This window comes from Erigeron canadensis, chromosome 9, assembly GCF_010389155.1.
Source record: "Erigeron canadensis isolate Cc75 chromosome 9, C_canadensis_v1, whole genome shotgun sequence".
NCBI lineage: Eukaryota > Viridiplantae > Streptophyta > Magnoliopsida > Asterales > Asteraceae > Erigeron > Erigeron canadensis.
Genome location: NC_057769.1, coordinates 31,755,944 through 31,783,767, shown reverse-complemented (window position 1 = coordinate 31,783,767; position 27,824 = coordinate 31,755,944). Strand labels below are relative to the sequence as shown.

At 33.0% G+C, this 27,824-nt stretch overlaps 3 protein-coding genes, 1 long non-coding RNA gene and 1 pseudogene across 4 annotated transcripts; 3 read left to right on the top strand and 2 right to left on the bottom strand.

Annotated features, from left to right (window-relative positions):
- The first annotated feature begins 1,359 nt into the window (after positions 1-1,359).
- On the top strand, positions 1,360-4,281 carry LOC122582277. Its single transcript, XM_043754649.1, has 7 exons — positions 1,360-1,502; positions 1,943-2,037; positions 2,250-2,300; positions 2,494-2,545; positions 2,702-2,760; positions 3,650-3,695; positions 3,906-4,281. The coding sequence occupies exons 2-7, from the start codon at positions 1,969-1,971 to the stop codon at positions 4,031-4,033; spliced, it is 405 nt and encodes a 134-aa protein (XP_043610584.1). The 5' UTR covers positions 1,360-1,502; positions 1,943-1,968; the 3' UTR covers positions 4,034-4,281.
- A 4,787-nt stretch (positions 4,282-9,068) lies between these two features.
- On the bottom strand, positions 9,069-11,074 carry LOC122582097 (expansin-A10-like). Its single transcript, XM_043754455.1, has 3 exons — positions 10,780-11,074; positions 10,190-10,502; positions 9,069-9,695 (listed from the first exon to the last, which is right to left on the bottom strand). Exons 1-3 carry the CDS (start codon positions 10,913-10,915, stop codon positions 9,389-9,391), a joined length of 756 nt encoding a protein of 251 aa, XP_043610390.1. The 5' UTR covers positions 10,916-11,074; the 3' UTR covers positions 9,069-9,388.
- LOC122582099 lies at positions 9,589-10,707 on the top strand. Its single transcript, XR_006321098.1, has 2 exons — positions 9,589-9,721; positions 10,150-10,707. It is a non-coding gene; the product is annotated as an uncharacterized LOC122582099 (long non-coding RNA).
- Positions 11,075-13,983: 2,909 nt separating the features above from the next.
- LOC122582098 lies at positions 13,984-16,011 on the bottom strand (annotated as a pseudogene).
- A 7,913-nt stretch (positions 16,012-23,924) lies between these two features.
- On the top strand, positions 23,925-25,753 carry LOC122583585 (NAC domain-containing protein 92-like). The gene is made up of 3 exons (XM_043755972.1): positions 23,925-24,123; positions 24,457-24,746; positions 25,061-25,753. Exons 1-3 carry the CDS (start codon positions 23,925-23,927, stop codon positions 25,751-25,753), a joined length of 1,182 nt encoding a protein of 393 aa, XP_043611907.1.
- The last annotated feature ends 2,071 nt before the right edge of the window (positions 25,754-27,824 follow it).

The following is a 27,824-nucleotide window of genomic DNA, read 5'->3' as shown; positions in this document are numbered from 1 at the left end:
TTACCATGATCTACAAATAGCATAACATACTATACAAATACTAAATACTTTAAAGTCGGATATAATGGATATTCGAAATTTCGAATAGTGGATATCATTATTCGAATACATATCCGAACTTAAAAAGAAGTATATTTTCAGATACTTTCGAATATTGAAAATAGATTTTTCATATAATTTAGGATATTTTCAGATGATAAAGAAATATTAAAAGTTTTATTAAAAACTAGGTTTTTTTTTTTTTTTGATATTTTCGAATTATATCCGAAACTTCAAAATTCACTATCGACGAAATTTCAAATATCTGATTTTTTGAAAAAATTGGATCGAATTTTTGGATAAGGATAGTTTTAATTGGGATGGTCTTTGATATAGAACCGAACCGTGCCGAAACCGACTAATCCAGAAACCGAAAATAACCCAAAGAGAGAACCGAATATCGTACGGATTAAATGGGTACGGTACCGATACGGTACCGGTACCGTTTTTTCGGTACCAAAACCGTTTAGTACCGAAAATCTAAAAAATAGTTGGCAAAAATAGTATTGGACATGTCAAAATTTTAAGTAAAAATGTATTGATTAAATAAGTTTTAGTATTATACCAAAGTGACAGACTATTTAGCAAATAATCCATATTTAGCATATATATCAATAATTCAAGACATGTTATCATGCATGTTGTAGACAAAACCTCATCTGTTTTTAAGTAAAAAATTAAAAATCGTATAAATACTTGCTAAAAGATGTATACTTCATTTAAGACTAGAAATCATTTAAGACTAGATCAATTCTAAATTGAAAGATGTATATAATAACCACTTCTATTATATTGGAGAACAAAGGTTTTTGAATATACGATGGGACACTATCTCCCAAATGGCGGTCATATATAGCAGCAGAGTCCAAGCTCATCATATGATGAGGTAACAATACCACCACAACAGAACATGGTGTATTTGAAAGGCTAGATTCAATTTGTGGATAAAGCATGCGTGGAGTATGACAAATACCATAACATGTTTTAAAGAAACTATATTTTCGGTACTAATAATCGGTTTTGCCGTACTGAAATGGTACCGAACCGATTGGACCGAAACCGATTTTACCAAATTTCTAAAACCGATACCGAAACCAAATCCCTGTCGGTACCAATTTTCAATACCATTATTGGTACGATACCGGTTCGTTTCGATATTTTGGTAATTTTGCCCACCACTAGTTTTAACTTTTAAACACCCTTGTTAATTAGCAAGTTGTGGTAAATTGCCCGAAAGGAATGACACCAATATTATCAATCCCCGTACATATACCATGTTTTTATTAGCCCTAAATAAACCCGAATCGTGTTTGTTGGATACACAAAGGACCTAAATAAATAAAATAAAAACATAACAAAAGTTCCTCTTTGTTATTTTTGTTGTTCCTATCTCACTCTTTTCTTCATCGTGTCCCCCTGGATCTTCACTGCGTTATCAGAATCAAGCCAAGACCCCTCAACAGGTTTTCTAAGTCAACCAATTTCTGTTTTGTTTTTTTATCCCAATTTATTCACCCATGATTCTGTATGAAATTATACCAAATGCTACTCATATAATCAGATACTAAAATAATTTCATACTTATAAAACAAATATAGTTATTTAGAAAAAAACAAAAAAACAAATATAGTTATTTAGAAAAAAAATAAATAAAATAGTCAAGTTCTAATTTCAGAATCATAGCTAGTTCAGGTCACATCGGAGAAAAATGTGTAAATAAAAAAATATTAAGAAGTTCAATTACTACATTTTTGCTTTTAATGAGTGAGAAACATAACCAAATATGATCAAGCAAGATAGCCGAAAAATGATTTTAACATCTCTTGTAACGTCGTGCGTATAGTTTTGAAGTCATTTTTGTTTGCTCATACTTAACCTCTTGCCGTTTCGAACACTGAAAAAGGAACAATTGGATTTCACGAAGCCGAGATGGGGGATTCGGATCCTAGAAACTCATTGAGATGCCGTCATTGTGCAGGTCCTCTTACCAAGGAGATGGTAACTCCCTTTCGTTTTCTTTTTAAAGAACTAAGCTTATTTTTATGCCTTTTAGGATATGAAGGTTTTTTTGGTGTATTCACTAAAAATTATATTTTGTTACATAAATTGGTTGTGGGCATATTGTCGAAACCTATATATGATATGAATTGCGTTCGGCATATGTTGTTGTGTGTTGTGTACTGTGTTGATATGTTTTTGATTGATCGCAGGAAACCAGTGCTTGGACAGTTGGACCCCTTATCAGAGATAGCTTTTCTATGGTACTGCTTTTTAGCCCATGATTATGAAACATACGTCTCAAATTTTCATGCATATATATGAACTCGATTCTGTGTTTTTCTTTATTTTGGGGAAAGTTTTATATAACTTGACAGTATCTTCCATTTGTATACCGAGTTCATCTTTCTATATTATATATGAGTTGTACTTATGTATCTCTCTTACGCAACTCAGATTGGTTCTGCGGTCGGTGGTGTGTCAAGTGCATTCTATGGATTCAACCTAGGTATGTGCGGTGCAGTTTTAATCTGTTTCTACTCTTGATTATGTACTTGTTGTGCTAGGGAATTGAAATTGAATTGTAATCTACAAGGGGATAATTTTGGTAGATCAAGTAGTCTTTTCACCTTTACTTGTAGTATCACCGTTTTCCTTCTTGTAGTGATGCCGGTTGTTCAAAGACGAGTGAGAGGACCTATGTGGTTGCATTTCCTGATTGGTGTAAGTTCTTTACTACTGTAGTTTGGTGCACATTCACCTTAAGGCAGTGGTGTAATAATTTCTATCTGGTTTTTCTTTAAATCTACACAGTATCAGCTAGGCTCACTTATATACTAGTTCTTAATTGTTATTCCATATATCAAGTACCCTTAAAGAGACACTCTTATAAGTTTTGTATCATATAACTTCTGTTCATTAATGCATATGTTCTTCAGTGAACATACATATAGTAAATTACACTGGCATTGGCCCTCATGCTAATAAGTTCACACAAGTCTGAGCTTTTATATATAAGATGGAAATTTTGACCAGTTTACTTATATATGGGTTGGTTCGGTTATGATAATTTCTAAACGGGTAAATTTCAGAAAATAGCTCCGAGAACATGACTAATAGGGTTCTGCCTCGATTAAATAAAGTCGGCCCTGGATAAGCTAGGATCCCCAACAAGTCCCGCAATCGTATTCCTTTTTTCTTCTGTCCACACCCACATTGAAAGTCCCACAAAATGTATTGTAAATGCTCTCTGTCATGTAAAATCTCCTAAATCATCTTATTCTAAATAGGTTATTGTTGAATTACTACACATTTGTAATCATTTGAATCTAGGAATAATTATAAAATTGTGTGCAAAAGGTGTTCCATGTCAACATGACCCAACTGGTATAAGAAAGGACATATTCTAACCCAAACTATTTTAATGACTTGACCTGTTAACCCAACCTGCTCATTATACCACTTTTAGTCTAACAGATTTAGATTTACGCTTTTGGTTCTCTATCTCTGGTATGTTGTGGTACAAGCCTTTTAGCTCCATTGTTCCCCAATCATATATTATCAATGTTTATTTTCTATTAATATCTTTCTATTACCGGAAATTCTGATGCAGGCCCCGCCTGTGATAGTGTTCTCATCAGCTTGTGCAGGATTGGCAGGTTAGCTTCAAAAAATAGATTTGCATAAGCCTTGTACCATTACATCAAATTGGCATTGTAATCTTAATCTCTAGTTGGTGCGTAGGAGTTAAATAGCACTATGATACTATCATATAAGAAGCATTAAAATTCATCTGATTGCTAACCGTTTTCTCATCTACTTCAGTTTTGGTTGCAAGCGACTCAATCTGTTGTATTGTAATTTTGTAGGTGGTGCAATTCCAGCGCTTGCTCAACTAGCATCATCCTCTTATCATGCAGCAGTCTCATCCCCGTCATTATCTCCACCCCCTAAGGATGATGACATCAACAAATCGAGAACTTCTTCCACTCTATAGTCATGCAGTACGGTGTGTCTTTGATTCGTGCTTATGGATATAAATGCCATATATGAAAGCAAATGCTCTCTAAAGTCATGATTTAGTGCTTTAAGGTGACCTGGCTTCTTTGTCACCAACTACATCTTACATGTACATTTTTGAATTTTTTGAATCTTATATAAAACTCTACATATACAATGTAGGTACATATTTCTTTTGTAGTGTATGCGTCACATGACCTTATATTAAGTCTCACATTTCCTCTACTTACCTTTACTCATCTTAATGACTTAGGCCCTTAGTGTTGCTGTTTAACTGTAATACGAACCAGTAATGCCAAGTGTTCATGTTTGAGTTCAAAGAAAATCAGGATTGATAGTTTGAATCAGTTATGACCAAACCATCTGATAGTTTTTTTCTTTCTCTGTCTTTGTATCGAAGTAGTCATTGTCATTATTTTGTGAGAAGAAGTTGAATTCAAATTTTCAGTAACAAATAAAAATGCTTTAAGTGATGTAGCTGGCTTATACAGGCATACAGCTACAAGTTTTAGATGAGAGATTTAGGTGGAGTTTATTTTTGTTAACCAACACCTTATACAAATACAAACAATATATGTAACCACTGATGTAGGAATTCAAGTATGAAAGAACCATTCATCACTATCAATTTTTGCAAGTTCAACATTTGTGTAGGTTTCCATCCCACCATAGTATGCCGGATGCTCAGATGCTGTCAATAGAAGCCTGAACCATGTGCTGATGTGCATACATTCTGTTAGTGTTCGTTCTAGAGGGAAACCCAAATGTCTCATTGTATCAATCAGAGGATACGCTTTATGTGCTTCAAGTTCTAGCACATTTTCATCTCTTTTATGCAGTGGTCCAACAGAGACCATCCGAGGGTTGAAATAACTCGGAATTACATCTCGAGCAGACTTGGTGCCATGTAAATCAAAGGTGGAATTGGTTACTATATCGTCCTTTTGCTTTACAATCTAGAAGAAATCTGACAGTATCATAAATGATATCTAGATTCTAGATCTCCATGTTCTACGTCTTCATTCACCATTGGATAATGCACATCAAAAAACTAGATTTAAATGCTTTATGCTTGATAAATTCACATTAAGTCCCGCAATGTTGGGGTGATGATGGTAGCGGCGGCGAGTAGTGTATGTTTTTGATGTAAATTTATGGTTAAAAAGTGATAGTTTAGTTATTTTGAAAGTTGAAGATGTTATAAATTATTTCATTAATGATATTTTTAATAAACCAAATATGTTAAGTGGTAGGTGTGTTGACTGTCAAGGCATTTTAGGTAGACTTGTAATTTGAGAAAGGGAAGGAGATTGATGTTTTACTAAACGGATGCCCGCGCGATGCGGCGGTGTTGGTAGTAGCAACGAAGGTGTGGCGACGGCGATGTGAAGCGGTGACGGTGGTGGTGACATGGTGATGAATGTAAATTAATTGATCTAAAGGGGGTTTATATGGTTCTTTTAAGGGATGGAGAATTTATGTTGTAATTTATCTCATTAAGGGTATTATAGGTAATAGGTGAAGATGTTTAAATTAGTGAATAAAGAAGATGAGTAATATGGTCGTTTCAAAATTTTAATTACCTTGGGGTAGTTTGCTTTATAAAGTATTATAGATATAGGAGTACATGTATAGATGTATAACTTTGTAAACATATGATAACACATTATTGATAACGAGAAGAGTTCTCTCTATTAAAACAGTTTTATATTTTCAAGTTCAAGCTCGCTTTATTAATCTACACTTTCGAGCTCGATTCGGTTCGACTCGATTAAATATTATACTAAATTTAAATTAAATTAGTCTTATAAAGTCGACAATTTCAAAGTCGACTTGATTAAACTCGACTCGGTATGATAATAACTATGTAAAGGAAAATGATTTATCCTCCTAACAAATTAGCCTAAAAATCCTCATAATAGCTTTAGATGGTGACATGTGTATACCACTTATTCTCTTTCCTAATCTCATCCCCTAATTTTTCCACATGTCCTCATCCAAAAGTTAGGAGGATTTTTTGGCTATTCTATTAGAAGGATTAATCATTTCCCGTATGTAAAACATCATAATAATCAATGGAAAAATTGTAAAATAAACTCATATAAGCTCGCAAACATTTTGTGTAGGCTATTTTTAGGCTCAAGCTCGACTCGGAAGTCTATTCAAGTAGCTCAAGCTCAGCTCGACTCAGACAGAATTGATCTCAAATAATTTACAAGTCGATTTCGAGTAGCTCGCAAACTCGTTTCATTTACGCCTTACATGTATCCATACATAATTGAAGACATGATAATAAAAATAAATGTATCATATAACAAAACCAAAATCACTTTTCATAAAGTAATTATCTTTTTTTCCCCATAGAAATGGCTTCAATAAAATAAGTTAACACACTTTAAAGGTAATAAAGTAACATGGTTTGAATAAGTGGTAAACACCCTGTTTGATCCCCATCCCATGCAAAAGTTAGAGGTTTTTTTTACAGTCATGATAGAAAATGGAAGCAATTTCTCTACTTAGGTAGACATCTTAACCCCTCATAGACTGTTGAGGTATTGAAACTTAAAACCCGTACTTTAAAGGTAATAATTGCTAATTTCCCCATACTACAGGGCTAACATCCAAAAATTCTGGTCTATAAAATAACCCTAAACCCCAATGCTAGGGTTTTAACACTACTTGATCTTATCTGAGCGGGTACCATAACTTAGCTACGCCTGCGGCGATGACGGCGGCCGTGGAAAACCAAAACGGATATAGCCACCCATCTACACAACACCTACCGGTGTTCGTTGGTTGCTGGAGGCTCCATTTTGGTCGTCCCTTTCGTGTCATCGCCATTCTCCGTCGTAGCTCTGTTTTACCGGTATCCGCAATGAAGACTGCCCGCTTCCAGAGCTGTAATTCGATTCTTCATAATCGTAGCGATGACGGCATCGCGGGCTTTCCCAAAAAAATAAATAAATTATATAACTTACAATATATATGTATACGTATATCTCATGTCTATAATAATTTATATGTTTGTATGTCTTCTGCAGTTCTGCTATAATTCTGATTATATATGTATGTTTTTTCACTTTTTTGTTGGTAGAATGTAGGGATTGTTGTCTTTGTTAGTGATAACTAATAGTGGTGATTGAAGTTATAATACAAATGTAGTCGTAAACATGTTTGACTTGTATGTATGTTTCACAAAAGATTGTGTTTCGTGATCAACGTACCAATTGTACCATGCCTACAATGTGTTTGCCCTATTACCATTTTAGTGAAACTTTCATTGGGTTTATGTTAATGGGCCTTCGCACGATCACCTAAACCATTATAAGTTTGAGTTAGAAGGTTACACGAAATAAATAGAATCAATATGTGTCGTAATCAGATCTTCACAAAGTCAGTTTAAGCTTTTCAAAAACACAACAATTAAATTAACCCTATTGTGAGTAAGAAGAGTGGCTTTCAATTTTGCCTGGATTCATTTCTTTCCATTTTATAGCATGTGTTTTTTGAGATACTGCGTTAGTTAACAACTCCATCATAATGGAAGTGTTGGAAGATTGCATCTTCTGCGAGTGCATAAATTTGAAGTTGGATTGGTGTGGTGATTACAGCGGGATGTGTGGTAATCAATCGAGGAGGGATTATACACAATTTTGAAAATCGAAGGTGATCTTAAGAATAACAACAGGGGGCACTGGATGTAAGCTAGTGGTACAATGACCTCAGTGTTTTAGTGATTGGGATGCTTGTTTTTTGATATGGAATTTTCGGTATGAAATCCATGTTGCAGGACCCGAGTGTTGATAAGGTTGATATATGGAGTTGTTGTAGCATAGTTTGTTTACGCCATTGGTGGAAGCTGAAATGAACAACTGGTCCGTCTTCTCCACGTAGTTGAGTAAGAATGTTGTCTTCTCAAGGTTATCAGCATGGTTTGCTTATTCCGTCTTCACCATCAAACAAAAAAATGCATTTATATAGATTTGGTGATGATGGGGCTGTCATACTACCAAGTTAACATAACAACAGTAGTAATTGGAGTTAGATAAATAAGGCCTTGCTCTTGTAATTCCACCTTTTAGTTTTGTACTGGTTGAATTGAGTAATTTTTTCTTCCTTTTTGCCAGTGCTACAGTTGTGATGATTGAGTTGCATTATGTATTGAAATAATAATGATACTACTATTATGTTGCCATTTGTGTTTTCTAAATCTGGGTATAAACAGAGAGCTGCGGTTTTCACATTTTAGTTCCGTATAGTCTGTGTTTGCCTTATAAATGAAGTGTGGATCTTAATCATCTTGACATCTTGTCTTACAAATCCTTACAGTTTCCGTACACAAGTATAGTTTGTGGTGGTGGACATCAGTATGAACTGGAAAAAAGATACTGTCATCTATTCACCTGAAGTTTTGCAGGTCAGGTGCTTATTTTTGATGTATGACATAGATAGTTTGTAACAATAAATAGGAACTCTAAAATGTGAACAAGTTCAATTGATTTTGATGTAGGAGGCTTAAGGTTCAGGTTCTTGTTAGGTGATGGTGGTTTCAAGCACCTTATTCATCTTCGGTTGTGCTATATACCCTCCTGTCATATGCAATCTAATGTAATGTAATGTATGTGTTCATTTTGGTGATGAATTGGTTTTGCAAGTGTTATTGAGCTGCTAAATTGTGTTGCCATTGATATAAACTGGGGGGGTTGCAGCAGGCGGCTTTCATGATGGATCTTTGATGGCACTGTGTCAACTCTTCCAAATGCAATTTTATAAAGTATATAATTAAACGGTGATAGCAGTGACTGAAATTCATTTAGGCTAGGTAAAGTTAATACATCTTCCATCTGCTATGATACAAAGTTTTGTTTAATATTTCATACATCATCAATCAATAGAATCATCATCGATTGGTAACAATGATTTGGAGGTGAAGTTTTGGACTTCTAATTATCTGAACACAACATACGATCATTTTTAATGATCCAAATGTAACTCTTTAAAAAAACTGTAGAAACCTTAAAAGAATATGCTTAAACCATAAAAGAAGCAATCCTTCACACCAGACTCATTTGACTATTTGAGTATGGTTACAAAATAAAATACACACAGTTACTGATCAACTAATAACAACGACCAACCCTTGTTGGTGTTGTTTTTAAGAGGAGCCATCTAAAAAGACTCCAAGCCTCAAACTATTGAACTTTAGTTGAGGAACCTGATCTGGGCCGTTTAAAAAGTGCCCATGGAATCAGATCTTGATCACTATCATACAACAGAGTTAAACACTAAAATCTTAATGAAATACCGAGTCAGGAGGTTTGGGTTGGATAAACTAGAACTGCCTTCCCGTGTAGGTTTGACCGAATGACCAGTTAGGAGGTGCAACATTATTAGAAATGATGGTTCTGCCATCACTTGTGGTGACCTTGAAAGATAAAGATTGACCATTTAGGAAAGTGTTACTCTGCCAGTTCTGACCCCAATTACGTGACATTGCTTGCCAGGTTCTGCATTTGGATCCCTTTACAGAGACGGAAATGACGTCACCTGCACCACCTACATTAGTCAGGAGCACTAGATTGAAGAATGAGTGACCGTTTATGGTGAATCTCATTCCACCAATCTTCCTGCAAGCAACTCTGCCGAAATCAATTAACAAACACGAGTTAGTACTTCCTTTTTTCTTCTTTTAAATTTTAATTCATCATATGCCGGATTAATATTTGTAGTCCCGTGCTGATGTTTGTTAAAAGTTTTATTAAGAAACACGAGTTAGTACTTGTGGTCATGTAGATTGGTACAGTGTGCTTTGGCGCTACAGGTGGGGAAAAAATGAGGAGTTTAAGTTGGACGGGTTGGGCAATGGGTCAAAATTAGTATTGTTTGAGGGCCGGGTTTGGCTGACCTGAAACTCTTTGGTCCAAAAAGTGCAACTATATCCAAAAAACTGTAACTATATTAATGAATACTATATAATAATACGAGTTGGGGAGGTATTGCACATTAGAAATCATTTTAAGCGACTTTCTTGATTGACTCTGTTCTATTTACGCTATATTATCTTACTTCACCTGTTTGCTGGTTGATCTGTAGAAATAAAGCTTAACCTAAACCGACAGCACACTTATCTTACCTTCTGTATTGAACCGGTATTATCCCAGCAATCTCTTGAGCAATGTGCTTAAAGGTTGGCTGGGCTAAATCAAAGTGTTGCAAGGGAGGATTACACCATCCTCCAGCATTATTCGGAAGGCCGTTATTTGGTGGACAGAAGTTTGTAGCTGTTACAATGATGGATCCCGGTAGGCACCATTTGGCATCATTAAAACACTTGATTTCAAAACAAGCTCCACAGGCAAGACCATTGTTGAAAAGAGCAGTACTTAGTGCAGCTGTGGTTGTACCATATCCTTGACTATACAGATTTCCATACCCGCAAGCTCCTCCTGTGTCAAAACGGGTAATTTTGTAATACATGTCAGAAAACCCATCTCTTTTCTTTCTTTCTAAGCTATTATTATTTACAATGTGAAATGAGTGAACGTGATTGTATATAGTTTTGAATCATATGATGTTTTGGCTGGCATGTGAAAATGGATTGTGGGCGACTTTCAAGCAGAAATGCATAATCATATAGTTAAATTTTTTGCATTTGACCCATTTGAGTCAAAATATAACGTTAGCTTATTTAATTACTAGTAAAATGGTCAAAAATGATCTTACCCATTGTACCAGAAGCGTCTTGACCTCCATAGAAGGTGGCGTGAGCATTAGACCACAAGCCACCTTTGGCATTAGCAATTGTTGACATGGAACCAGATGTGATAGCTACAAGTAAACATAGTTCAAGAAACCTCATTATTTGTTCTTCTGGAAGCGGTAATATAATGGGTTGAATTTTTTCCTCTACTGTAGATAAAAAGCGCGACTCTTTGTGTGATGTAAAGACTTTGTTGTAGAGAAGAGTATGAAGATGTCAAACAGGGGCATGAGACTATATATAAGTGACATATGGGGTTAGGGTTCAAAGATATATTATACTTTTGATTTTGCAGTTAAGTCAGAAGATAATGTTCTTTTCGCTTTTTGTATTCTTTATTTCGTTATGCTAGCTAGAGAGCTAGAGTTGAATAAAAGTATGTTTGATCAAGATTGTACCTGACGGAATTCGAACCTGAGATCTCTTGTCTCATGATGATGTCAACTACGTACTAGGCCATCTTAGCAGGTAGTTGCACATATATGCATGATATATACATGGTTTATGACCTTTTGATTTGCAGTTTTATGTAGGTAAATTCCTGGTTCATATATAGGTACTCAATTGGTATCAAAGTTGTCTGAAATCAAGACAATCTAAAATAGTATAGTAGTAAAATGTGTTATTTAACACACAACAATGTAATTTATCGTTGTACTTGGTGTTTTCGTTTCATAAACGTATATCACGAAAAGTTTATGGTTGAATTATATCAAATCTCTTTTATCTTTTCACTTTGGAATAAAACATGCAACATGCAACCAAACACATTCTATTAGAAATTCGAATGCTCCACTTCATATTATGCATAGAATCAAATTCCATAGGAGCTGGCAAATAATGCTTCATATATACTAGCTTAATTATACGGAGTATATCACAAATCGGAAACTACGATCTCTGCTTTTTAATAACAAAGCTGCATACTAAATCGGATCATAGGGAAACACCGAAAAAGGGATGAAGAAAAGAAAAAGGATCGACATGGTGTTGAGATGTTAGTAACATAAAAACTGTTCGGCAACTCCATAATGAAAATCCTGGCACTACCACTCTAGAGACCTATGGTCTCAAACTCTCAATCCATCTCATCATTTCCCCATGCTAATCAAGCTAAAGCTCATTGGCTCTCTAATTGCTAATTTACTAGTAATGATCTGTAACTTTTCAATTACTGAGTAATAAACTAAGTAAAGATATGATTGTTAAAAGCAAAGCATGGGGGGACAAATATGATGCGATTCGTAGGGTTTAAGGTCCCTTTCCAGCTTATGAACTAAAACACATATACTTACAACTAAAATAATATAAATACCATACTTTACAGCTTTATTTCAACCGACTATCAACTTCCCTTTTCACCTTTTCTTTCTTTTATGCCTTTTTGCTTAAGGATAGAAAAATCCCTTATCATCATTATATCACACTCTATCTATGTGGCTTCATTTCCTTTTCATGGGTTTGGGACCGTTTTACAGTGTCCCAAACCTGGCCATATACTTGTCTTATGAAAGTGAACAGTTTACCTGGCTTTAATTAATCGTTGTTGAAAGATTTTTTTGGTTAATTATGTTTACATTTGTATTTACGAGTCGATGTAGGTGTAAGCTATCGTATAAATTTGACAATTAGTTAGGGCTCTTTGAATTATGGCGCCTTGGTTCAATTCACGAGAACACCATTATTAGTTGGTCATATGAACATTACTAGGTAACCTAAACAAGGTTATTAACATAGAATTGGTGACAATAATAAAAAATGTATAAATCTTTAGCAAACACACCTATATCGATGACCCTTAATGGCTTAATTGGTTCATGATGTTTCCTTTTCAAATATCATTATGATATTACGAATTTGCGTTGATAAGTTATTCATGTGACGTCATGTCGACTTATGAGGCCATCCGTCATTGCCAACAATTTACATTTGTTTGTCGTCGCAAAGTTCATTATGTAGAGTTGAGGACCATACACAGAGCAAAATTTAAAATATTATTAACTATCTTCCTCCATCCTGGAATTAAATTCGAAAAACATAATGAGATTTGTATGTTTGCATTCTTAATCATAAAATATCATTACAAAAAAGGTTGTCCTTATTACTAGACCCAGATGGGCTTGTTGATTCTTTGTAGACAAAAAAAATAAAATAATAATAATAACTATTGGACTCCCTTTCGTGACCTACTTGGGCCATATGAGTCTTTGACTCGCATCACAGTCAATGATATTTATTTATTTCAACAGTCCATGTTTTGCCTTGATATGTGTGGTTTAGTAGTTATGCATTATACTGTCTTCATTCCGTAAGTAACATATTGGAAAAGGTCACAAAATTCTAACGTCCTTATCATCTTTGACTAGAGTAGTTAACTAGTTATGATCACTCTCAGGTGTTATCAACGACAGTTATGCAACTTATTAAAACTTTATCATATGCATGATTGCATATCACGTCTCCACTCAACCTAGTTACCTTGAAAGGGGCCGAGTTGGGTTATAGTTTAGCTGTAGTAGGTCGACATTTCATATTTATATATCTACATTGCATTATATAGGGAGTTCTTGCTGATATCATGGAACCAATTACTGGGAAGGGACTAATTTCTGCCGATTTAGACACTTGGAAGCAAAGGAGAAGAGGTAATATGTTACATGTTGATTCACCGTCAAAGGTTCGATCAATATGCTTAACAGTCTGATATATTGAACCAGGTTTGTTTAATAGTTGCACAAAATGGTAGCATGTTGTATGTTTGATGTGTTTCTGATGTTTTTATCTGGTTACGTTTGTTGATTTTGCACTTCTCACTGTTATAGCTTCCATACCTTATATTTGGAAGCTATGGTGAATATGTTTGTTGTTAGTTGTTCAAAAAGATCAATATCAAAACTTGAGAAGTTTCTAGTCCAAAGTATCGCAAGAGGATCAAGAAATTGAGTTGGATCTTGAATCAGAATTTTCAAATCTGGACATAATTCATTTCCTGTCATTAAGGTCTAGTCCTATGATTCATTTCCTAACTTATGCTTATATGCAACGCGGCCTCTAAAGACCAATCTTCACTTACAAAGTGAATTGAAATGAATGCAGGCTCAAATAGATGTAAATTGAAAGGAATTAAAAAAAAACTATTTCAAAGCAAATAACAAAACAGGCAGACATTGACAAAGAGCAGAGAATAGATTCAGGAATACTAAGTTAAAATTATAAATGAGTTCTTTCATTGCAGTACCCAAACATAGAGGAATAAACGTCATTGCATTGCACATACAAGACAGCAATGAATCTCCAAGAAAAACGAAACTGAGTTTAGAATTAGAGTGTAGCCCAATATGTACGTCTTCAACTAAGTACGTGCACTTAAGCAACAGCATCTACAAAAGCTCTTCCAGGCTGACGGTTGGCAAGGGGTCCATGGCATCCAAGAAGCTGTAGCACAATACAAGTGAACAAGTTAGCTTCAGAGTTGCATAAACCAGGAACACAAAATGTATTTCATTATATTTTTAACTCAAGTCAGACAAGCTTTACTCAACAGTTACAATTATAATTAAAAAATGAGCATTGCAAAAAATTATCTTAAAATATGTATGCCGATTATCTTGAACTAAAAACCTTTTGACAGTACAAGTACGGAGTAAAAGAAAACCTTTCTGATAGGAGAAGCTTTTCATGAAAACTGCCAAACCCACAGAAGTCCTAAAAGAGAATCACTAAGCTAAACTTATGAATCCTAGTATGTCAGACTGTCAGTTACCAAACAACAATAAAATACGAATATATTTTCGATATGTTGATCTATCAGTAATATACCTTAGCATTAACTCCATCATTCATGATACGGTTCTCAGATTTCCATTGCACATAATCTGTTCGGCCAAACTTGGTGAATCCCCTGAAACGACCATCACAAAGGTTAAGCACAAGTTCAACAAAAACAAACATGTATGAACAGTAGTATATCAAATTGCGTTACTAATATAGTGTGCAAATATAGATTGAACTAGTTTTTATACCATTTCCTTGAGGTAATGAACTTTTGTCGACCAGGAAACTTGAACTTGGCATGACGTAAAGCCTCTTGTGCATGTTGGCTGTTGGTATCCTTGCAACGAAAAGAAAGGAGGACTTGACCAATGCTAACATGAGCACACACACCTTGGGGTTTGCCAAAAGCACCCCTCATACCAGTTTGGAGCCTATCAGCCCCAGCACACGACAACATCTTGTTAATACGCAACACATGGAAAGGATGAACTCGAACCCTCAAGTGGAAAGCACCTTTCCTGCAAACTTAACAAGGTACTTATTACAAGCAATACGTGCAGCCTCAAGTGCCTCACTCGACACATTCTCCGTCTCCCAACTGACCAAATGAACACAGAAAGGGAGCTCGTCAACTCCCTTCTTCTTCATGCCAACATCATAAATCCTAATTTTGGGATCAGGAACACCACGACAGAATCTGGACTTTGGATATGGCTTGTTCTTAATCTGACGATAACACCTAGCAGGTCCTATAAAATGCAAAATATCACATTTTAGCAGATTAAATCGTAACCCTAAAACCCTACTTTTAGATTACAAAACCTTGTATATATATATATACACAAACATATTTCACACCAGATATACATATATCTCTACAGATATTTACTTTCAAAAAGCGAGACAGACCAATCATAAGGGCGACATCTATATTTCTATGTCATCAAAACCAAGAAAGCACAGACTTACAAAGAACCATGGCCTATCAATGTTACAATGACTAATACAATTAGATATACATAAGCACAAATTGATAAATATTTCCAAGGATGTCACATAAAGTAACAAACATCCTTCAAAATAGCAATTATTTTGATCATCTTAAAACCAGTCTATTAAAGTTCAATTCTTTATATCATATACAGCTACTATACATACACATTATGTATATACAAATGTAGATTGTAATACTTTCAAAATAATCACATAAACAGCCTCCAATTCAATTACATATATATACCTATACATATACATTAAATTAGGAATCATAACTTAGATAGGGTTCAAATCCTCATCAATAGATAGATAATAGGATAATAGATTAAGTCAACGAAAGTCAAACAGAAAGAAAAACGATGTAAGAGAAAACATACTTCTTCCCATTGCTGATTATTTTGGCTGCTGAAATCAGTTGAAAGGAATGAAACCCTAACTATGAAAGAAATGGTGTTTATATACAGGGTAAATTACAAAAATCATACCTGAGGTTTGTTCGAAACTACACTGGTCACACCTATAATTTAAAAATTACACGAGACATACCTATCGTTGTCAAAAACTTACACTGACCATACCTATCGCTGAAGGTCGTATATTTGACCGTTAAGTGAAGTCACGTGCCTTGCATGTGAGGTATCAAAATCGTAATTTCGCGTATGCTTCAGGTATCATCTGTGTAATTTACTCTAATAAAAAATTATTAAGATATTTATATTTATATTTCAATTATTAAATCAGGTAGATATTCTATATTAAATTTCATATATATAGGGTAACACTCCAGGAAGAACAATTTTAAAATAAGAACGGTCAGAACACTTAAATACATCATTTTGATGCATCAAAAGTCCATAAAACTAACATAGTGCATAGCTAATTATCATTATTTAAGTGTTTAACAACACATTGATCCGTCAAAATCGGAAAGTCACGTTTTTTATCGGATGCATCATTTTGAAGAATATGCATCCAAGATGAATGCACAAAACAAAAAACATGTTTTTCTCTGGAACTCCAAACCCAAAATGCTACAGAATGCTAACTTGAGAAATATTTTAAAACCGTAACGAGTCTTCAATTTTGCTTTACCCCTCTAATCTCAGGGGATGACAAAAACCATATGAAAAGGTTATATTGCTTTTTTTAAAAAAATTAAAAGTTTGTATGTTTTTATATATAGGTTTATATCAAAAAGAATAAATCATAAAAAATAAAATAATAATAATAATATAAAAGTAAAACTTTAGTGGTTTTTATAGTTATCATTCTTGTTATATTCACTATACAAAATAATAATGATATATGTAATAATAAATGCATTCTCGTATCAATTATTTTTCTCGATACATTTTTCATTAAAAAAAACTTTTTTTTTTCATAATTAAATTATATATATTTTTTTTCCATATCTACCCAACTCAATAATTGAAGTATAAATAAAACTCTAAAATTCTTAATAATTTTTTATTAGGGTAAATTACACAAATGATACCTGAGTACACTAGAACTTACAATTTTGATACCTCACATGCACGACACGTGACTTGACTTAACGGTCAAATAGACGACCGTCAACGATAGATATGATCAGTGTAAGTTTTTGACAACGTTGGGTATGCCTCGTGTAATTTTTAAATTGTAGGTATGACCAGTGTAATTTCGAACAAACCTCAGGTATGATTTTTGTAATTTACCCTTATATATATAGTGAAGTGATCGTTTGGGCTTACATAAGGGTATAATGAGTCGTGACGTTTTGATTTTGGGTCACCACCATATGCTCGCTCGGCATAACTAACAAAAGCTTAGACATAATGGGAATGATGGCTCATCCGCTCGACACATCACCTCAAATGCAAAATTATTATCCTAGAACAACTAAGAGGAGCAAGAGTAGAAAGAAAACTCGATAACCAAAAAAAAAGTGTTTCTAATTTTCCATACAAAAGTTAAAAATAGTGTTTTCTGTTTTTATGAAAAATAGTTTTAGAGACTATGATTTGAACGCGCTTTTTAATTTTTCATATTTTTTTTTTTGAAAACAAATGGTGTTTCCCAACTAAACGCACTCTAACATTCCCAACATATATGGTTTTGAAATAAAATTCTAAAAATCCCTCTAGCAGGGTCGTAATGGTTTGACCATCAGAAGGAATCCTAAATAGATTACAAAACTATTCAATTTTGACCGAATCACTATTGACTCGGTGGTAGTGAGACTCCTTTTTGCCATCTTATGAAACAATATAGCAAAATAGTATGAGGAAAAACAAAAGGAAAGATAAAAGTACACGTATCTACAACAACAATCGTTGGAATCACGAATATAACCCTAAACAGAATTTCCGATGACGTTGAACGAACAAGGGGAAAACGAGAGGACATAAGAGAGATTTTTTGAAGATTTTTGAAATGAGAAATGAAAAGATTTAATAAGGTTTTTGAGATCCAACCGTACATTTAAAATTTAGGGATACACGTTAACTATCGGGTTTAATTACCCATCAAATCAATTTAAAATTTTAAACCGATTCTCCTATAATTAACCGTTCATAATTTGAGAAGTTGCCAACTTTATTCAAACACACCCGCCTTCGCTAGAGATGACAATGGATCGGATTTGGATCGGATCTGGTCAAATCCATATCCATTTATTTTTTTAACATTCATATCCATATCCATTTAAAAAAGTTTCATCCACCCTTATCCATATCCAATGGATGAGATGGATAAATGAATATCCATTAGATGATGCCATTAAAATATTTTCGCAATAAAATAATAGTTTAAAATGTGTAGTAAACATCGTTGTCATCAATAAATATGTTGTTATAACTTTCCACAATCAAAAATCATGGTTTTCTCTATATTATAGAATCAAAAGTCTCTGGTTTTGAGTTTGTATAACCAAAAAACATATTTGTGTTTCACACTTTTTGCAATCCTAAAGTCTAAATATTGAATACAATTACAAAAGTATTAAGATATTACTTTTAACTTAATTATGTTTGTATATTTTTTAGTTGCAACATCAAGATTTAAAAAACATGCCACCTTAAAAATTACAACTTATAAGTCATATATATATTAACAAAAATGTAAAATATGTTCAACACATATACTTTTATATATGTAATTTATAAATAAAAACAACATATTTAATTAATGTCAGGTTAATGGATGACATTCATGGATCCATGGATGATATATCTTTATCCATATCCCTTCTATTAAACATTTATTCGCTCCACATCCAATATTCATTCACTTTACGTCTATCATTCCACCAATAATGGATCGGATCGGATGGATGTTAATTGGATCGGGTTACCATTGTCATCTCTAGCCTTCGCACCCCACTATGTTTGACTAGGGGCTTGATGACATACCTCTCCACTGGCACGGAGACGTAATAATACGCACCGTGTTGTGTGATGAAGGAGAACAATAGATCACCTATAAAGAGTGGAGATAATATCCTCATTCTTTAAGATAACTACGAATAACAACAAAGAAGGAAGCAAATCATGAGTTAGAGATAACTCTCAAGATGGTCTATGTGATAAACCTTAAAGTTCTACTTCTCTTACAAGTTATCAAGGCTATATAAGCTTCGAGCATAGGAGTAGAAGAGATACACTTAACATCTAAAAACGATTATTAGGCGTATAGCGGCTTTTGTTCTACCTCGGGGGAATCGTTAACGAATCACCACAAATCCACATAGTCCATCGTAATCTAGTTAAAGTTCCAGTCACGGTTTGATCACAATCACTTTGAAAATGAGATTTGGTCATAATTAGAGGGGTACTCGCGCAACGTAGTAGTGGTGATGGCAGGCGGTAGTGGTGATGATGGGTGGTGGCGGTAGTGATGTGGTTATTAATGTATATAATTTCATTAGAAGTATTATAAGTATATGAGGTAAAGATATTTGAATTATTGAAGAAAAAAATGGTCATTTTGGGTCATTGAGTTTTTATGTGAGAATGACCAAAGAGGATATATAGTTTTTTTATAAAGGGAGTAAGATAAAGTATTTGGGGTAGTATCTTCCAGGGGTGGACGCACATTGATAGAAATTAATGATATGCAAATGCATACCCTCTAAACCTTCAAAGTAATAGAAAAAAGTCAAGTTGTAAATTTTTTTATGTTTTAAACTGTATTGCATATCCTTAAAAAACAAGTTGCACACCCTCTGTTCACTTTTTCATTTACGTGTCTTAGAAAGTGAGTGACTCATCATCTTAAATTAATACCCTATATTTTATATGTATTACGAGTAACATTAGTACGTTGTTGGGGTAGTATCTTACTATCTTCGCCTTTTATAGTCAAAATTAATAATAGTGATGTAATTCTTACGAGAACTCATATATCTCTCACTTCTTTTGATTAATATGACACTGCACAATATATAGTTCTAGCAAACAATTCGATAGTACTCCATTAATAAAAAAATTATGACAATTTTATCAATTCCTGGTTCCTTAATTATATGATACTTGAATCTTCCACATATATAATTATTAATGTAAAACAATAAAATATATGGTTACATACGAGTTACTGACTATGCAGGGTTTCTTTTGTTAATTACGAGAGTTTAAATCTGTGGTTTTTCAAGTTTAAAGATATCAAAGCTTTGTTTGACGGAATAAAAGTTACAGGGCTTTTACTATAACGACCTGCTACTTGAAGTAGCTTGTGAAATTTAGTTGGAGCTTACTAATAAGAATTACATAAGATGGATGAAGTTAGAGGAATCGTGACCCTTATATTATAATCAAAAGCCAAGATTCAAAGATGATCATTGAATTTTAGTTCTGGATTTTAATTCAATTATCAAGATTTTCCTAACTTGACTCAAGTTAGGAAAGTAACTTGAGGGAACTCTCTTTGCTCGTTTTTGCTATTGTACGTTTGTATATTATTTTAAGAAAAAGTGAATATGGGGTTATCTGACACCTAAGCTTAAGTGTGCAACCCCTCACATACTATTTTTTAAATAATTTTTGATTAATGATTATTTGTTTGGGCCCCATGAATTTTATGGATTAAAAAACTATTATAGAAGTGTTTCACACTTAAGCTTAAGTAATTAACTGCCACCATACCTAGAGGCGCAAGAAACGGTTAACCGATTTTGGTTACTAATTTTAATAATCGGTTTCGGTTATTTTTTGAAACAGTAATAACCGGTTATGGTTAACTTGTACCGGTTAATAACCGGTTTCTAGGTTTTGAAACTGGAACCTATCTAACCAATTTCGATTAATAATAACCGGTTAACCTATTCGGTTTTTTTTAACCGGCCATTATAATATTGAGAAAGTGGTGAACAATGGTGAAAAACAATCATTTTCGACAAGTCTGAGCGACGAACCCATATTCCAAATAAACATCATTTTCTAAACACAAAACAAAATTCATCATCCCAAATCTCAAAAACAACCAAAAGCTGATGTTGGATCTGATGAAAAAAGTATTAATCTATGCATACTATAGATATATTGAAAGCTTACGAAATCATCTGATATTGCGATCTTTCCGGTTATATATCAGTGTATGTATATAATATGATATATATGTATATATATATATATATATATAATATGTATATAATATGTGATTAGTCGGTTAACCGGTTATTATTTGGAAAACCGGTTAATAATTGATTTTGGTTTTGAAAAGAGTAATCGGTTAGTAATCGACGGTTTTTGGTAACCTATAATCGGTTTTTACTATTCCGGTTATTAACCGGTTTCGGTTAGCGGTTACAAATCGATTCGGTTCGGTTAATGGGTTTTTTCTTGCACCTCTAACCATACCCATTATTCTAACTTAATTAGAAGACTCAGTAGTTCAGGCGGTGGAATAATAAGAGTTTATTACACTTCATGTGCTGATTCCAATTTTGAAACTATAAAATTAGTCATGACGCCCAATAATGCCTTTCTTTCTTTCGTTTAGCTGAAAATAACACGAAACACATATGCATACATATGCGTATATATGTTGCAGAGTTGTAAGTTACATAATCAAAAAGTCATAACAATAAATATATTGATGTTTTAAATCAACTTGGAACCCAAAGTACACAATGATAGTAGAAATACGATGGACTAGTTCTACAATCTAAATATCTAATTAATAAATTGTTGCCACTTGATTTTGAGGATTGAGTAATTACTTAGTTATTGATTGTCATTCGACTTATTCTCCAAAGAATAATCTACGTTTGCTTCGTAATACAATAGTTGTTTTTGTTTTTATACTAGGTGGAAAAGTTGTAACACCCACAAACCAAGTAATAATTTACATTTTTAATTACTTTTATCGATGTTCTAAATATTTTTATCTGAAAAATGAAAAATATATTTTTTAAGATAAAAGTTGAACTTATTTTATTTCTCAAGAAAACTAATATTTAGTATTTTTGGTCATATCTTATGTATATTTTTATCTGAAAAATGAAAAATATATTTTTTAAGATAAAGTTGAACTTATTTTATTTCTAAAAAAAACTAGTATTTAGTATTTTTGGTCATATCTTAAGTATGTTTTAAGGACAACGTATACCCCTAAAACAAATGTTAGACAATCATTTGAGTTTTTCAAAAAGTGAATGAGAATAAGTATTCTAGTGTTTTATTTTGGGTTTATGTGAAGATATAGATGAAACAACTAAACGTACACATTTTATGTAGTTGTGACATAGCAATTGCAATGTGGTACAAAGTTGGCCCATGGTGTACGATTAGTCCTCTTTTCTTTTTCTCAATCAAGAATTTGTTCGAAATCGATAAGCATGTGGGCTTAGAGAAAAAGAGTAGAAAGATATTCAAAGGCATTGTATTTATGACTTGTTGGTGTTTATGGAGGGTAAGGGACGCAAAAAGATTTTAAGATGAGACAGTTATAATCAATAAAATATTATTCCAAGATATAAAGACCATTAGTTTCTTATGGTTCAAGAATAGAACGGCTAATTGCCGGCTCAATTTGGAAGATTGGAACTCTTTCCATGCCTCTATGTAATTGTATTTTGTTGTAATTATTAGTTGTATATTGGTGCCACTCCTTATTTTGAGCGAGTGATGATTTGTTAATAAAAGTTACTTTTAAAAAAAAAAAAAATTTTACTAATTTATATGACATCAAAAAATACACTTTTTTTTTTAATTCATTCTCTTTGTTTTATTGGTTTAATCTCTCTCTCTCTCACACACATATATATAAACTTTGTTAGTAAATATGTGTTTGTAACTTTAACATTTTTTGTTTTTTATTTCTTTCGCCACTTTGCACAAAAACTACACTTATATATCAATCACTAATGAACTTCATTTTAAAAAGAAACCTTACGAATTACTATATATTAATGAAAATTATGTATCTTTTCTCCTCGACACATTAAATTATTGAAAATTCCTAGGTCTCAATCACTTAACTAATGATTGTGATGGTGACATGAATAAAATAAGCACATAAGAAATAGAATATCACATTTTTCTGTAATTATCTAATCGAAATCTGTTGTATTATATATTTTGGAATGAAGATTATCAATAAAACTATTAATTAGTTCAAAAAAATATGTAAAAAGTTGATAATATATGAATATATGATTAATGATTAAAATTCTGACAAAAAATATCAAATTTTATGTACTATTTGTTATTGAATCTAATTAATCACTCTAATCAGCATATGTCATATATGGAGAAAGGGAATATGAGACTGTTAGAGATTTAAGTTGAGTGAAAAACTCTTTCACATACTTTTTTTTAAACCATAAAAATCATGAGGGACCAAACATTTATACAAAATATTAAAATATTAATATATGAGGGTTTTCACCCAAATTAAATACATAACACTCTTATACTCACTTTTCTCTCTCATACTCACTTTTCTCTCTCATATATTTTGTATCCAATCTTCAGACATGCATGTTATATATGTTTCTATATTTTATATATTTAAGTAAAGGAGATAAGTATTATATTGACATTCAGATTGACATTTTGATACTATAGCATTAAGTCTTGTTAAAGAATTAAAGAAGTAGTACTCGTATTTCATCATCATCTACGCGTCTCTTCTATTTAACACCTATCTTTATGCCCTTCATTTCCTTCTTTTTAAATCCAAACTTAACCTTTTTTGTGTATAGTAGGTTTTTTCTTTGAAATTTGATGGAAGTTGCTTTTTGATCGATCAACATCGTCAAAGAATTCATTTACACATCCACATAAACGATACAAAAACCAAATCCACATATAGTAATTCTGATTGATTTGTAAATATATAGGTAGCTAGCTAGTACATGGAAAGACGTGAATTGGTTGCAAACGTAAACAAGAGAGATAATTATTTGCTTGGTCTTCCTCCTGGATTTCGATTCCATCCAACTGATGAAGAGATCGTAACTCATTATCTGACACCTAAAGTTCTCGACCAAGCCTTCACTGCCATCGCCATAGGAGAAGCTGATCTCAACAAGTCTGAACCATGGGATTTACCTAGTAAGCATGTCATGTCTACAAATATCATTTCTTAGGAGGAGTATATATATTTGAAGTAATTACATAAATAGTTTATTTTTCGATGAGATTATATAACAAGCAGTTTTGAATATGTAACTAACGACGTTAATATTCAAAACTGCTTATTTTCATCATTATTAAAAATTATAACCAGATAAACAGTTTAAAAAAACAAAATATATCCGGACATCCAAAGGTGTTCATGCATGCAATTATATCATTGCATGAATTTTTGCACCATGTATATATGCATATTTTTCTCAAAAACTAATTAATATATGTCTTACTTTGAAATAACTTGATGTGTTTAAGAGAAAGCGAAAATGGGAGAAAAAGAATGGTTCTTCTTTTGCCAAAGAGACCGAAAGTATCCAACGGGGATGAGAACAAATCGAGCAACAGAATCCGGTTATTGGAAGGCAACCGGAAAAGATAAAAAGATTTTCAAGCCGATGGACGGGGGGAAGTTGGTAGGGATGAAGAAAACACTTGTGTTTTACAAAGGAAGAGCTCCAAGAGGGGAGAAGACAAATTGGGTGATGCATGAATTTAGACTTGAAGGCAAATTCTCATATTACACCATGGCTACTACACCTTCAGAGGTACAATCCACTACTAGGTTGATATGCAAGTGCTAATTAAAATGGTTACATTTAAACTCTAAAAATCAATTTTTAAGAGAAAAATGCCTAACTTATATAGTAAGCAATCAAAAATTCTATTCTAAATAGGTATATCGATCATTAGTATCAATCCGTTCTTCTGAAAGTCAAAAATATTTATTGTAACTAAATTGTATATGTTGCAATGAGCTAATTACATTTTGTAAATTAAACTGATGTTTCTTTTTAGTTAGTTTTATTTCAAGAAATTTAATTGTAACGTGATTTTGTCTATATATATGTATCTATAGCAGGATGAATGGGTAGTGTGTCGTGTTTTTCACAAGAATACAAGTACAGAAAATAGCCCGGTTTCGGCCCATGATGGGTTGAATTATTTTGTAGAAGAGCAAGAGCATTATAATAGTCCACCATTATACTTACCTCCATTGATCGATGACCAGTATTCTACAAAGACTAGTCTTGACCCAAGTATCACTACTACTGCTGGCTTTTCCTACTTCTCTTATGATGATGACCAACCTATTCATCAAGATGAAGATTACAAAAATAATATCATTGGTACTTCTTCTTCTTCTTATAGTAGTTACAACTTCGATACCAACACTACTTATCAAAGTACTAATCCGTTCGTTAGTGATCAAGACCGACACGCTGATGGTAATAATTACAAGAATCAAGCCTCTCTTGCATCAGGATCAAACCAATATTGGTCATCAAGTATTGGTCTTAAGAGACAGGAGGATGATGATACTCCATTAGCTAACATAACCAATACCAAGAATAATAATAATAATGTGTTTTACGATACCGGTGTAAGCAATAATGATCATATGATCACTACAACGACCGAGACATCATCCTTAGTCGTATCCATGATACCGAAACATGGTTGGAGAAATACAAAAGATTATGACCCAAACGATCATGACATTATTAATGTTCCATCAACGTTTTCAGAGTTGGATTCTTTGTTGGAATATTAACACTACTACCCGGCCATGATCGAGCGATTATTTCTTTAGATTAATTTGTTGATATATATATATATATATATATATATATCTACGTACACTTCATTTGTTAGTTTTTGTACATAAATATGTATATAGGAGCTCTAGTAGTGCAAATTAGCGAGTGCCATATGTTGATTTAAATCTATTATTGGATTGGGGTAAGAAACTGTTTTGTAATTAGAAACATATACTCCGTATACACTTCTTGTAAACTATTGTTCTTTTTTGCGGTAGTTTGTTGTGACATATAATATAGATACTTAATTATTTACTTTTCGACTTTTGTCACCTTTCATGCAGTTGCATCGTTACATAAACCAGCTTTGTTCAAGATAACGTACCATGCATTGCCTCTAGTATTTAAGGGCAATTCCTACGTCCCTCATCGGTCTGAATCCCCACCATATATGCCGTTGAATAGGCTTGGTTTTGGCCCAAAACCAAAACACAAACCGATTAGCTCGGTTATTCATTCCCTATGAACGAACTACCAATATGTAATTATATACAGATGCGGTATCAGGAAAAAATTGGAGAGGAGAAAAATTAAAAATACATGACAAAATCTAAATTTTGAAAGGGATATTGACCCCTTTGTATGTAAGTAAGCCCCTGATTATATATATATATATATATATATAAATTAAATGTGTGATTATATTAAAGGTAATTAATTATCACACATCCATAGACGAGCTAGTTTTTTAAAAGTTGAATATATATAGGTTTGGTAATGTCATACTTATATAGAATAATTGTACTTTTACTATTAAATTTATAACAAATTATTTTAATATGAAAAAATAAAATTTTTTTTATGCATGTGACAATACTATTTAATTTGATTAGAAAAATCATATACTCGTATATTGTTATTAACAATGATGTCAGCATAATTATTAAATTGTATGTGATCATTCTTTCAATCATATGATTGGTTAAAGAAGATTATGATGATTGAAGAAAGATTATTGGACAATGATTGGAGGAGATGAGGTTGACAATGCGTAGGAAGCAAAAGGGTTAGCAATACGATTGGATGAAAGTTGTGGAGTAAAGCTAAAAAACTTGTGTCACATAATTACTCAAACGTAGCATGTGGCGAAATTCTAGGGGGTGCGAGTGTAAATTGGAATATTCTCTCGTTCTTCTCGTGCTTTGAATCCTTCAGACTCACGTTTTCGCTTCCAGATAACGGAAACGGAACATCACGACAACGGAACATCAACACGTATAAAAGTTTTTCACAGTGAACATAAATTATCTTATAATTATACATCATACATAAACTGATCATAAACATCAAAACAAAATTAATTTTTCTACACAGTTAAATGAATTGATCATAACCTTAAGGCTATCTTTTTTTTCCTTTTTTTCATATCTTATATACTTTTTTCTTGCTTTTTGAACCATAAATGTTATTAGTTTTTTTTTAATGGCCGAGTAATAAAGTCTATTTATCCGGGTAACCCAATAACGAAAAACAACCTCATACGCCCGCAATGCAAAATATATTAGATAGTAGAAACCCACTATATCAATGAGGTTTAGTAGTTAGTAGTCAAATTTCATTAATTAAAGGGATGACAACTTGCACATTATACTGGATATCATATGTCACTTTCCATTAATCTCTTTATGTCATAAATGCTATGCTTCTAGTTCTCTTAGCCATATATGATGCCACAAATCTCATCCCACGCCCCATACCACGTTAAAGGTGGCGGTGTTCCCACGTGGAATGGGGCATATCGCATTTCATTTTGTGTGTGTTGCCGTTTCCCTTAGTAATTAAACGTCACTGAATTTAAATCCGTCTTAGACCATGTCTTAAACACTTGAATGCAAGCTAATACAACATAAATTTAAATTAGCATTATTAGTCTATTAGTCTTTTTTTTTTTAATGATTTCGTACCATACTACCATCTGACAATATAAATTACATAAACCGTTAATGGACCATTGGCCAACTTGAATATTAAACCTATTGGGCCTTTTTGTACTTCTAGTCCAAAACTAATTCATTAGTACTCATT

Bases quoted from the DNA above. Each gene is read 5' to 3' on its own strand.
- LOC122582277 (XM_043754649.1), top strand. From the start codon at position 1,969: ATGGGGGATTCGGATCCTAGAAACTCATTGAGATGCCGTCATTGTGCA. The intron at 2,301-2,493 runs GTACTGCTTTTT...TACGCAACTCAG, and splicing joins TCAGAGATAGCTTTTCTATG to ATTGGTTCTGCGGTCGGTGG. The intron at 2,761-3,649 runs GTAAGTTCTTTA...ATTCTGATGCAG, and splicing joins GGTTGCATTTCCTGATTGGT to GCCCCGCCTGTGATAGTGTT.
- LOC122582097 (XM_043754455.1), bottom strand. From the start codon at position 10,915: ATGAGGTTTCTTGAACTATGTTTACTTGTAGCTATCACATCTGGTTCC. The intron at 10,503-10,779 runs GTAAGATCATTT...GTTTTGACACAG, and splicing joins AGACGCTTCTGGTACAATGG to GAGGAGCTTGCGGGTATGGA. The intron at 9,696-10,189 runs GTAAGATAAGTG...TGATTTCGGCAG, and splicing joins ATACCGGTTCAATACAGAAG to AGTTGCTTGCAGGAAGATTG.
- LOC122583585 (XM_043755972.1), top strand. From the start codon at position 23,925: ATGGAAAGACGTGAATTGGTTGCAAACGTAAACAAGAGAGATAATTAT. The intron at 24,124-24,456 runs GTAAGCATGTCA...GATGTGTTTAAG, and splicing joins TGAACCATGGGATTTACCTA to AGAAAGCGAAAATGGGAGAA. The intron at 24,747-25,060 runs GTACAATCCACT...TATCTATAGCAG, and splicing joins TGGCTACTACACCTTCAGAG to GATGAATGGGTAGTGTGTCG.